At 34.2% G+C, this 14,232-nt stretch overlaps 1 protein-coding gene and 1 pseudogene across 1 annotated transcript; one reads left to right on the forward strand and one right to left on the reverse strand.

Moving 5' to 3' along the window:
* Nucleotides 1-3,518, reverse strand: part of LOC128167661 (uncharacterized) — a 12,387-nt pseudogene extending 8,869 nt beyond the window's left edge.
* A 3,840-nt stretch (nucleotides 3,519-7,358) lies between these two features.
* On the forward strand, nucleotides 7,359-10,665 carry LOC128164777 (probable serine/threonine-protein kinase clkA). Its single transcript, XM_052828768.1, has 3 exons — nucleotides 7,359-7,439; nucleotides 8,921-9,418; nucleotides 9,550-10,665. Exons 1-3 carry the CDS (start codon nucleotides 7,359-7,361, stop codon nucleotides 10,663-10,665), a joined length of 1,695 nt encoding a protein of 564 aa, XP_052684728.1.
* The last annotated feature ends 3,567 nt before the right edge of the window (nucleotides 10,666-14,232 follow it).

Consider the following 14,232-nt stretch of genomic DNA (forward strand, 5'->3'; position numbering starts at 1 on the left):
GAGAGAGTAAAATTATTTTCAATAGGTTATAATACTAGAAGAGCGTTTTAAGCTTCCAGAGATCATGGTTGGAAAATGCATTCTTTTTTGCTTTTAGGGTGTATGTCTGTTCTCTATTCTAATGGAACACAGCCAAGAGAAGGGTGGGGATCGGGGTGTTTAGCACCTCTTAAAACAATAGATTGTTTTGATACTTAGATTATCCTTGGGGCAGTGTGTGTTGTTGACACATTCTTCACAGTAAAGAATTCATTAAATGCACAACTAATTGGAGTAAATTTTTCAAATAATATAAGATTCCTAATAACAACACTCTTAAAATGTTATTAATTTGTGTTGTTATAGCTAGTTATATTGATGATTTAATAATGGATTATTTATTGTATTTTTTTTCATCCAATTAAAATATTTATATCTCAAGAATTATTTTTCTTCTTTAAAACAATTTTAAAACAAATACAATTTCAGGTTATAAATTCATTACAATTTTATGAAAATGAACATGCATAAAAAAGCTTAGTAATGCAAAGTAATGCCATATAATTCATTACCATTACTTGTTATGCTAAATTTGTGGCATTACGCATTACTAGCATTACTTTGAAAACATGCAATGCATTGCAATGCATTACCATTACATTTAGAATTACCCCAAGCCTGGATGAGAGCAAAGTCACACTATATAAACCAACAAACGCCAAGCTGTATCGATTGCGTTGTAAAATTTCAACAACATTATTTTAAGTATTAAATGTCATGTCACAAAGACTTTTATAATTACACTAGCGTCGTTGCATGGAAGCACCAAGATGGACAAAAAATATAGCAATTACTTTTGGACAACATGTCACAAAAGTTTATAAGACCCGGATGTCTTAGAGTGTTATTGTCCGACAGTTTTAGCCAGCACTGCTGGTCTCTGATTGGACAGGTCATGATTCACAGCCCTCTGAGTGTACCCTGTCTCCCTCTGACGGCAAGTACCTGTCAAACTTTCTATTAAATCTGTGATGAGATCATTGCCCTGATTAAAGATGCTTCCTTCCCATTACAACACATACCATTGACGCTTTAAGACAAACAAATAACAAACAGGATCAACAGTGGGTCTGTTAAGATGAGACAAGCATTTATTTATGGTTACAATCGGTTACAATCTAAATATTTTTTTTACTAATTAAACACTTTTAGCTCACCTGAAATAAGGTTCAGGTGAGCTTTTTCTGATCACCTGTCTGTTTGTCCGTCCATCTGTCTGTCTCTCTATAAACTTTTCACATTTCTGACTTCTCTGAAACCACTGGACCGAATTTAACCAAACTTGGTACAAAGCTTTTTTATGAAAAATAGATTCTAAATTGTAAAGTAAAGGACAACTCTTTTTAAAGGAGAAATAACTGCAAAACGGTGAAAATTTAAAAATCTTTTTCTCTAGAACCACTGCACCAGAAATGCTAATGTCTACAACAAAGTTTACATATATAGTGATATTCTAAATTGTTAAAATCGTGACCACCAGACTTAAACCGGGGTCCCACGAGGGGTTCAAAGTTTAATATAAGAATATTAAGGGAAAATATTTTAAAATCTTCCTCTCAAGAACTACAAATTTGCAATTTGCGATATTACTAGGCGAGCATCCTCCTCATATAATGTAGTTTCTAAATTCTATAAGTCCTGACTTCCGGACTATAAAAACTGGGGCCCCAAAAGTGGTTCAAAGTTTAATATAGAAACATAAAATGAAAATGTTTACAATTCTTCTTCTCACGAACTATAAAGCTACAATTTGTAAGATTACTAGGCAAGCATCATCATATAATGTAGATTCTAATTTGTTAAAATCGCACCCCTTTTCTAAAAATGGGGCCCCAAGAGGGTAAAATATCAACATAGAAATATATTGGATAAAAAGTTTTAAAAATCTTCGTCTCAAAAACTAAAATGCTTCAATTTTTAAGATTACTATAAAAGCATCCTCATATAATGCAGATTCTAAATTTTTATAATCGTGCCCGCCCCCCCCCCCCTCCCCCGACTCAAACTGGGGTCCTAAGACGGGTTCAAAGTTTAACATAGAAATATAAAGGGAAATGTTTAAAAATCTTCTTTTCAAAATCTACAATGCAACAATTTGTGATATTACTATGCAAGTATCCTCATATGTAGATTTTAAATTGATAAAAAAGTAACCTCTGGACTAAATCTGGGGCCTCAAGAGGGGTTTAAAATTTAATATAGAGACATAAAGGAAACTGTTTAAAAATCTTCTTCTCAAGAACTGCAAGCTACATTTTGTGAGATAACAAGGCAAGCATCCTCATAAAATGTAGATTTTAAATTGTTATATATTGGTGACCCCTACACTACTAATATTGGGGCCCCAAGAGGGTTTCAAAGTTTAATATAGGAATATATAGGGATAATGTTTAAAAATCTTCCTCTCAAGAACTACAATGCTACAATTTTTGAGATTACTATGCGATCATAGTCAAATAATTTAGATTCTAAATTGTTGAATTTGTTAACCCCGGACTAATATTTAGAAGCCGCAAGATGAGGTTCAAAGTTTTACACAGAAATATATAGCGAAAATGTTTTAAAATCTTTTTTTTTTCAAGAGTTACAATGCTACAATTTGTATGCAAGCATTCTTAGACAAGGTAGATTCTAAATTGTTTAAATTGTTATCCAAGACTTATACTGGGGCCCCAAAAGGGGTCAATGTTTAACTTTGAATTATATTGGGAACGATGAGCGATGTGGCCCATGGGCCTCTGGTTGAATTTGCATTTCAAAACAAATTGGACTAGATTTTGTAATTTTATAATGCAGAACAGTTATCTAAGATGTATCGTTTTGACTTTTACGGATTGATAGAAAAATATAAAGCACGCTCTATCACTATTTCAGTTATCACGGCAATTGTACATACACCTGTTTAGATATATCGCCGACGATATTGCCCAACTACATACAAATCTATCATGACATCCCCATTAAATATGCATTGCTACGAGGCATTGTACCAGAGTGACGCAACAGTTTATCTTGGCCTCTATAAGTCGCCTTATTAAAGCTTATTTACAGCACCATGAATACACGTCGAGCGTTCGAAATATATTCTTGGTCATCTTTGTTGAAATAATTTTGATACGAGATAACGATGTTTAAATATAGAAGATGAAGAATAATTCCCTTTTATTTAAAGTGGTATCGTAAAATAGGTGCCAGTGTACTTCAGTGATTTTATACTTTTCTCACTAAACATGTAAGCACTGGCTCAGTTTTAGCGATTGTTTGAGAAACTGCCAAACAACTAAATTTATCACTCGGCAGAACAAATGCTTTACAATCTTTCGTGTTCAATCCCTAATTGCAATTAACTGTCCCAACAAACTGTCCTACCTCTCTCTCGTCATTAACTGTCCCTCGCCACACCTCTCCTAGTATCAGCCGGGCTTCAGATTCCGTTAGATGGAGCTGTAGCAACAGCTTGCCGTTCCGGTAATTCTGCCTCCCACCCTGTCACGTTAAATATGTGTTCTGCGTCTCACGGAAATAACGGCTAAGCCAAGATTATACAAAGACACGACAAATGCTGTCTGACGAAGCAATTATATACAAAAACATAGCTCAAAAGTAATCTAGGCAACGCGTCTGAAATTAGTACGTAAGGGAATTGAATAATCTATTAAGTATTGTTGATTTTATTCATTTTATCCGCGCCATGTTAATACAGTTGGAACATATCATTGTACGGTAGCCTATCTGTCTGACCCTCTGCTTTGTTAGTCGAACACAAAAATACGTTTTCGATCGGTTAGAACACTCCCAAACAGAAAAAATAGCCTACGGGATCATATCAATGGCTTGTGTGTAAATCATGGTTTTGAGATGATTTCGGTATAGGAAAATTTCACATGCAAATGAGTTAATGGATCATGATTCTCAGGTGATCTGTAAAACTAAACAAATTGCAAGAAAACCATGGTCCTGGTATGATCTGTTGTAACAAACAACTCATATCAAAACCATGATCCTGGTATGATCTGTTGTGACTAACAACTCGTATCAAAACCATGGTCCTTAGTATGATCTGTTGTAACTAACAACTTATATCAAAACCATGGTCCTGGTATGATCTGTTGTAACTAACAACTCATATCAAAACCATGATCCTTATATGACCTGTTAAAGGACAATTATACAATAATTTCTTAAAGAAAAAAATGACCACTTAATTTATAAATTGCAACAGACAATTATATACTTTTAATATTTGAAATACATTGTCAATTACCAAATATGATATATAGTATACATATACATGTATGTCACATGAACTGTATCGTTAAGCCAATATAATCTGAATTAGAACACAGGATCAAAGTCTTCCATAATTTAGATGATAATTATACTGTTATTTCAAACTCTTTTAGCAATTACATGTAATACATGAATTGTGCAAATTAAAATATTACGTATGCAGTTCAAAACCTAGCTGCAGGTCTGTAGCTCCCGGTCTGAACTAATGATACATGTACATCCATCCATTAGTTGCTTGCTTCACTTAATAAATCACTTGTTAGTGTATCGTAAATAAGTCTTTATATTTATATTATTTACCTCAAGTGAATAAGAATATATTCCCCCAAAATACTTCCATAAATTCACTTTATAAATATGCCAAGATAGAGCAAGATGCCCAACAATAACAAATGTTTCCTGACATGTACATCACATTTAGGCTCCAAGATGAACATTCAAAATTTGCAACTCAACTTCCTGTTATGCAGAAATCTTAATTCTTAGTGGTCAGTTTATCTGGCAATTAACGAATCATTTCAAACGCATCCTCTGTTGCCTTCTAAGATAATAGCACATACCAGAATCACAAGAAAATCATAGCAGACTCAAAACCAAGAAACAAACCACATCAGGATCATACTTCCTTATTTGTCACCTATGATTTGGGTATGATTCATATAATGGATCATGTCTAAATCATAGAACAAAATCATGAATTTGTGAGTTTGATATGATTTTTAAGTGATTTTGATAAGATTTCTTAAGAAAAGTTTTTGTTTGGGCTTCTGGAAAATGATTGTTTATGTACTAAAGCTGAAGAATAAATCCTGGGATCTATTTGGGATTAGTGATGGGCACATTTGTAATATAGAATAGTTTTATTCACCAGACCTCTTTTGATTACATGATTTTTTAACCCAAAATTGGTGATAGTTTCACATTTTAGATGTGCACTTGATGCAAATGAGACCTTAAAGCTACGTAATTGAAAATTCATTCCTAAATTTTCTGACACTTCAAATATATCCCATAACTGGTAGATCAGCATCATGATAGAAAAAGGAGGCAGTGTTTCAGTTCCTTCTAGTACAGAAATTAGAGTGACACATATATCAAATTAGGGAAAGAAAAATTGTTACTAGGCAACATATACTAGGTTTTATTAGAAATTACTAATTCATTATTTTATAATTATTCTTCATTTTTGGAGCTAATGATTAATTTAAGTTTATAAAACAGCATACAATATCATATAAAAACAAGCATTCTGAGAGTATTGCATAAGCAATACACGTGCCCTACCGGTTTGTGGAAGCACTGGTATGCAGAATATCGAACCCGAACATTAAAAAATTGGAAAATAAAAAATGAATTTTCTCGAAAATATGTCAACCAGATGCTACAAAAGTGTAAACTTGATCTGTAGTTTGACATTATTTTTGAAGCTGTTCAGCAAATTTCATATTATTCCTCAAACGCATAAAGAAAAAAAGTGTGGAAAACTGAAGTGGGACAGACAGACGGACGGACGGACGGACGGACGCAGAGGAAAGCTATAGTCCCCTCCGGTGAAAACCGGTAGGGGACTAATAAAGTATAAGACTTTAGTTATGAGGAATCATTATTTGAATTTTATAAAGTGGTCATTACAGTGGGAGCATGATTAAATCCAGTAAAGCCCGAAGGACTTTATGAAAAGCCTGTAAAAGATTTGACGATGCCCCGATCACAATAATCAACTAACTTGATGAATGTGTTGAACTATACGCTACACGTTCTATTCTGGTAGTGTTATATAACAAAGACACTGGAAAATGTAAATTTTCTCATACAGCCTCCGTTTATTTGTACTTTGTAAACGACTTTTTGTGATTTTGATAAGTATACAAGGCCCTTAATCTAAATTTAAATGTGTTTATATTAACCTACTAAAGCTCAATCTTACAATATCTTATCAGGAACTTTGTATCAAGCTAGTTTTTGTACACATTATATATATTTTTTTGTTTGATTAAAGAAATGATTTTGGACGAAATCAAAAGAGGTTGTAAAATAAGTGTTGATTTCAAATCTTGCAGTGCACCAAAACTGGGGGATGGGGTTTACAGTTAAAAACGATTGGTTACATTTCTTTTTTATCCATTTTCTAATTATAAATTCTTTTCCATTCAGATTTATTTTTCATTTTTCTCGTTAGGGTCAAGATTAGTGCTGGTAGTAGGGGTGGGGGGGGGGGGGCGGTCTGTGTATCCAAGACTTGACACTGCTACCCTTCATACTAGAATTATAATAATTGGAGACAGATATTCACTTCTCAGTTTATTAAAAGAAAAAGTAGCATTATAAGTTTTCCATAATAAGATTAAGATAATACTGCCACGGAAAACATTATGAAAGAGTTATCGAACGTTAAACATTAATTGGCTCAGATGTACATTCTATTGATAGATAAACGTAACAAAAACTATATATTTCAGTGTCATCTTGTTTATCAGTACTCCGTGTACAAATCACTCTCAACTACTCATATGATATCACCAGGGTTTTTTCTAAGAATAATCAACAATTTAGGGGAAATCAAAACTCGTATACTATTATACCAAAAAGGGTAATACACAAAAAAAGTATGCTTTTAATTTGATATAGTAAGTGTAGTGCATACGTTGATAACACATATAAAGTAACCAAATTACACTCAATGATAATAAAAAGTGTGGCACACAAACATGTAGAATTTTATAAATGTTTACCACAAACGGTACGTAATTATATGAAAATGTAGTGCATTCTTTGATTTCATATCATAAGTGTATTATATGTGGAATTGTGCATATCGAATTGTGATGTATTACATGAGGTAATAACAAATTATTATACATGTAAGTTATGTACATGTATAAGGTGATAATATTTCATATGTATTTCAATTATAAAATGTTTTTACAAACGTATTAAAGTGCATTAAAATGTACAATGGTTATGAAATTGAATTCATGTATTACGTTAAGTAATGATGCATAACAAATGTACAATGATTGTTAAAGTAAATGCACAGGTGTAATATTCGAGAAACATTACAGTTACTATCAGATCTCTCCAATCTAGGATCGCCTCACTCAGTGTCAGATGTTAGTTCGGCTGGGTGAACAGAGAGTGTACAACAAACATACTTACTCACTTACTTACTGACTGCCCGTGACACATTTGGCGTATAGGGCAGTAGCGAGGATTCTCAACGCTTGTTCGTCACTGGCTATCTTTTGCAGTGTGTCCCAGCTTCTCCTTTGTTTGCTTCCACTGTCCGCCGCCAAGTGACTTTGGGTCTTCCTCTCTTCCGTTTTCCCTCCGATGTCCAGAAGTAAGCTGTCACTATGATGCTGTCCGAGTCCCTTCTAAGTACATGGCCAATTTCAACGTCTTCTGAAGATGATTGTGGCACTGGCGTCGGAAGCAAATTGAAAGTGGGGGGGCTAGACTAATCCTCAGAAATATTGAGAAAAAAGTAATTCCCAAAATCATGGAAATCCTAATCCGTTGGGGGGGGGGGGGGGGGGGGGGGGGGGGCTAGTATGCTTCTGAATCCAACTTCGCAATCTTTCAAGGTAAATTATTTAGGTACATTAATTTTTCCTGCGAAAAAAAGTGAGGGGACTGAACCCTCTATCATGCTATGTTTCTAATACTTAGATATACCTTGGCAAAAAAAAAAGCCCCCCCCCTAGCCCCCCGGGTTCCGACGCCTATGTGTGGCCAAGTCTTCTTGCTGACACAACAAACATAGTACATTCTTATATAACGGCAGGAACAGTAGATGTCAAAAGCACTAACCACACACCTTGTTTCACAGAGTCTAAATTAGTGGTACAAATGACGTGGATTTTAACATTCATTAATATCTTATCAGATGCCATGTAGTTTTATTATTTTTCTGTCAGTAATTTGTCTTGGATGCATGCATCATTGATGAAAATATGTTTGTTCTGTGTGCGCTGAAAGTTTCCAAGAATAATAACTGTTACCGGTATATAAACAGTGAATTTTAATTATTGTCAATATGGACACAGCTGGTGGTTATAAGATACAGGAGTTGAATTGTATTGCATATTAACTATACAGAACTCTGACTACACTATACAGAACTCTGACTACACTATACAGAACTCTAACTACACTATACAGAACTCTGACTACACTATACAGAACTCTGACTACACTATCCAGAACTCTGACTACTCTGACTATACTATACAGAACTCTGACTACACTATACGGAACTCTGACTATACTATACAGAACTCTGACTACACTATACAGAACTCTGACTATACTATACAGAACTCTGACTATACTCTGACTACACTATACAGAACTCTGACTAAACTATACAGAACTCTGACTACACTATACAGAACTCTGACTTCACTATACATAACTCTGACTACACTATACAGAACTCTGACTATACTATACAGAACTCTGACTACACTATACAGAACTCTGACTATACTATACAGAACTCTGACTACACTATACAGAACTCTGACTATACTATACAGAACTCTGAATATACTATACAGAACTCTGACTATACTCTGACTACACTATACAGAACTCTGACTATACTATACAGAACTCTGACTATACTATACAGAACTCTGACTACACTATACAGAACTCTGACTACACTATACAGAACTCTCACTATACTATACAGAACTCTGACTATACTATTCAGAATTCTGACTATACTATACAGAACTCTGACTATACTATACAGAACTCTCACTATACTATACAGAACTCTGACTTCACTATCCAGAACTCTGACTATACTATACAGAACTCTGACTACACTATTCAGAACTCTGACTATACTATACAGAACTCTGACTACACTATACAGAACTCTGACTACACTGACTACAATATACAGAAATCTGACTACACTATACAGAACTCTGACTACACTATACAGAACTCTGACTACACTATCCAGAACTCTGACTACACTATACAGAACTCTGACTACACTATACAGAACTCTGACTATACTATACAGAACTCTGACTACACTATACAGAACTCTGACTATACTATACAGAATTATGTCTACACTATACAGAACTCTGACTATACTATACAGAATTCTGACCATACTATACAGAACTCTGACTACACTATACAGAACTCTGACTACACTATACAGAACTCTGACTACACTCTGACTATACTATTCAGAACTCTGACTATACTATACAGAACTCTGACTATACTATACAGAACTCTGACTATACTATACAGATCTCTGACTATACTATACAGAACTCTGACTACACTATACAGAACTCTGACTATACTATACAGAACTCTGACTACACTATACAGAATTCTGACTTTACTATACAGAATTCTGACTATACTATACACAAATCTGACAACACTATACAGAACTCTGACTACACTATACAGAACTCTGACTACACTATACAGAACTCTGACTATACTATACAGAACTCTGACTATACTATACAGAACTCTGACTACACTATCCAGAACTCTGACTATACTATACAGATCTCTGACTATACTATACAGAACTCTGACTACACTATACAGAACTCTGACTATACTATACAGAACTCTGACTACAATATACAGAATTCTGACTTTACTATACAGAATTCTGACTATACTATACAGAAATCTGACAACACTATACAGAACTCTGACTACACTATACAGAACTCTGACTACACTATACAGAACTCTGACTATACTATACAGAACTCTGACTATACTATACAGAACTCTGACTACACTATCCAGAACTCTGACGATACTATACAGAACTCTAACTATAATATACAGAACTCTGACTATACTATAGAGAACTCTGACTACACTATACAGAACTCTGACTACACAATACAGAACTCTGACTATACTATACAGAACTCTGACTATACTATACAGAACATTGACTACACTATACAGAACTCTGACTACACTATACAGAACTCTGACTACACTATACAGAACTCTGACTATACTATACAGAACTCTGACTATACTATACAGAACTCTCACTATACTATACAGAACTCTGACTACACTATCCAGAACTCTCACTATACTATACAGAACTCTGACTACACTATACAGAACTCTGACTACACTATACAGAACTCTGACTATAATATACACAACTCTGACTACACTATACAAAACTCTGACTATACTATACAGAACTTTGACTACACTCTGACTATACTATACAGAACTCTGACTACACTATACAGAACTCTGACTACACTATACAGAACTCTGACTACACTATACAGAACCGCTGATTAATATATAAAAGAGTCTGTGTTCTCTAAACAAAAACATGACAGCGCTATTTTAAACAAGAGTCTGACACTATATCATAAGTTTGAATGTCTCACTCAAAACTATTAAAAGAATTTATTACATGCATTTCATTAAAAAGTCTTACTTTATTAATTAATTATTTATTAATTTATTATAGGTCTGACCACTCTATTAAAAATTCTTACTTCTCTTTACAAAATTAAAGCTACTCTACAATTACCCAAAACTCTGACTACTACATTCAAAAGTTTGACTAGTTTATTCAAAAGTCTGACTGATCTATTTTAAAGTTAAACTACTTTATTCAAAAGGCTGACTACTTATTTCAAAAGTCTGATTATAATGTATGCCAAAATATACTTCTCTATGCAAAAGTCTACAAAAGACGACTTTATTCAAAACTCTGATTACTATATTCAAAAGTTTGACTACTTTATTCAAAAGTCTGACTGATCTATTCAAAAGTGAAACTACTTAATTCAAAAGTCTGTCTACTACATTCAAAAGTTTGACTACTTTACTCAAAAGTCTGACTATGCAGATATATACTACTCTGTACAAAGGACGACTTTATTCAAAAGTTCGACTACTACATTCAAAAGTCCGACTACTACATTCAAAATTCTGACGATAATGTATGCAGAAATATACTATTCTATATAAAAGACGACTTTATTCAAAAGTCCGATCACTCTATTCAAAAGTCTGACTACCTAGTTCAATAGTCTGACTAATCTATTTAAAAGTTTCACGACTTTATTCAAAAGTCTGACCACTCTATTCAAAAGTTTGAATACCCTGTTCAGAAGTCTGTCTATGTCTACTCTGAACAAAATGCTGACTACGCTATTGAAAAAGTCTGGATTCTTTATGTAAAGGTCTTCCTATTTTCTGATACATGTATACATGTGGTCGGACTACTTTATTTCAACAAATTTACGAAATTCAGTCTACAGTGTATTGAATTTTGACTATCACTACAAAATGCTTTGTTTCTTTTTTCAAAGTATTCTCAAAATAGTGTTTTTCTCGGAAATTGAACGATGGTTTGCCCTTGGTGCTTGTTATTTCTTAATATCAACTTGCACTTTACAATCGTCGATCGATTATTAAAAGTGTTTTCTGTGTGTTGTTTTTTGCCCTTTCAAATTATTTCTACATACGCGATTGGTTTTTTTTTTTAATGAAGACATGTTGAATTCTGATCACGTCATCCGGGACGTAAACACCATTACACCGTCACGCACCGCTGTCGGCTGGGTTGGATCAGTGTTTCCATCTGTTCTTTTCTGTACGTCATTTTGTCACATCGGACCCGATCGACCAGGATACGAGGTGCCAGGTCACCCTCCAACCCAAGGTGGGGAGATCCCGGAGTGTTCTAGTCGACTCAAAGCACCGAGAACTTGAAAGTAAATTTAAATTTGAAAAAGTCTGACAATGCATTAGAGAGATGGCTGGAGAGGTTCTGTGTGGTGGCGACGACTGGGTACGGGAGAGCGCGCGACACCTCGGCAACCAGTCAAAATGGCCCGGGATTTCCTTAATGGATCGCTATAGATTTTATTTCTTCTGAAAATAAAACTACAAATGAATCAGCAACTTTTTATCGAAACAAATCTCCAACAAATTTGAATGCGTTTGATGAAATATTGCTTTTTGGATCCGATGGATAATGGATGACGTTGTTACATAAAACTTGCACTATGTGTTTATATTCTTGCACTACAGATCACGTACCAATATAGATTGACTTCAGAAACTAAAAAGCAAATCAATTTAATTCAAGTCGACTTTAGACAGACGCTTCTTTTTTCATACGATCGATGTATATGTTCAAGATTTACATCTATATATAACAGCCTTTCCCTGGGTCTGTAAGATGGAGATCATCAAAATATCGTGGGAAGTCAAGTGTATACTGTGTCTTCACAACCTAGACTCGAAAGAAAAGAGAAATATCGCATGGATTCTACACGCGATATTAAATCGTTTAAAAATATGTAATATCTTGTATTTTAATTGATTTGGACCATCAGTTATAGGGTTACTTTGATTACTGTGATACACGCAGGTTTTGGGGTGCTTGTTCTTCAGGTTATCGGGAATGCCCTTGTTTTGCCAAAAGATAGGGAAGGTATCGAATTCTAGCGACAGATTTACTACACCGACTCATTTATTCCTCTTTGTGACGAGGTCATTGTATCGTGTGTCTCTCTACATCTCTGTGATTCCCGATCGAAATTTAATCCGCTGTCGCTTCAAATTGAATTTGTTAAAGCCAATAATCCTATCAAACAAAGTCACAGAGAAATTTGGCTTTGTCACTAGTCAGTATTATTACTGGGAACAAATATTAATATGTATTGGTTTCAGAGTGCGAGGATTAACTTTATCTACAATAAGATTGTTCTAGAACATCATTGAATAACAAGCGTTTAATTTTTTTTATTTATTGTTAATCTTTTAAATTACTGTTCCTTTCAAATGGGCTAGATCATTAAAACTCGATCATATAACTTATGTTTGTCTGTCGGTATGAATGAGGTGGTGGGTTTTTAAATGTAGGTAAATATGTTAACAACAAATTAACTTACAATTTTTATATGACAAAAGTTAAGATTATTATTGAATATCAAATTATCCCTTGTCTTGTACATACAAAAAATATAAATAATATATCACTCTGTAAATTGTCAATACTATATTCTATAGATTATTTTATAACCCCACTACTTGACTTTGTATTGGGAGAGGGTCTACATAGGCTTTGCCTGTTGCCCAATCCATTTGATTACTCAATAAAATGTTTAAATTGAAACTCTATTAATCGCAAAAGTCTAAAAACAATATATCTTAAACAATACTGCGATGAGATCAGAATTCCAAAATTGGTTCGAAGTACCCTATCCCCTCCCCCCACCACCACCACATACTAACATTCAGCAACAGCCTACAACATCTGCACGTACTTCCTGCATATATTTATTTAAAATAAAGTCAAAACAGGAATATCATATTTCTCGAAACACAGAATAATAAGACTGTGACGTATACAGTAAGATAGAACTTGTTTATGTAATCGGGTGGATAACACATCAATAGACAGTCACAGATAGCTGGTAAACGACTATTGTATAGGGACCACTGGGTTATGTCAACGACTGGGGATCGAATTTCCAAACATCACTATTGATCACGTTGCATCATTTACAATATTTAAACAAATGTAATATAACGACGAGTAATCCTGTCTAGGATTGTGACGTCACGTCCTCCTACCCTGGAGCTCTCAGTAGCCGGGCTCACTAGGTTCTATGAAAATATTTAGAACGATTTATTGGTTCCAACGAATTGACTTACTGGTCGCAGGTGTTGTAACAAGTTTCATTAAATATTGAATTGATATATGAATTGTCTTAGAGTCATATTATTAATTGCAGTGTAGTCCAGAATTAAGCGGACTTTGTCTAGTACTCTTAAAGAGAATGGTCTATGTCCGAGATGTTACGAAGAGGTTACATAACAAATCACATTGTTTTCAATTCA

This window comes from Crassostrea angulata, chromosome 10 (genome assembly GCF_025612915.1).
Source record: "Crassostrea angulata isolate pt1a10 chromosome 10, ASM2561291v2, whole genome shotgun sequence".
NCBI classification, from domain to species: Eukaryota; Metazoa; Mollusca; class Bivalvia; order Ostreida; family Ostreidae; genus Magallana; species Magallana angulata.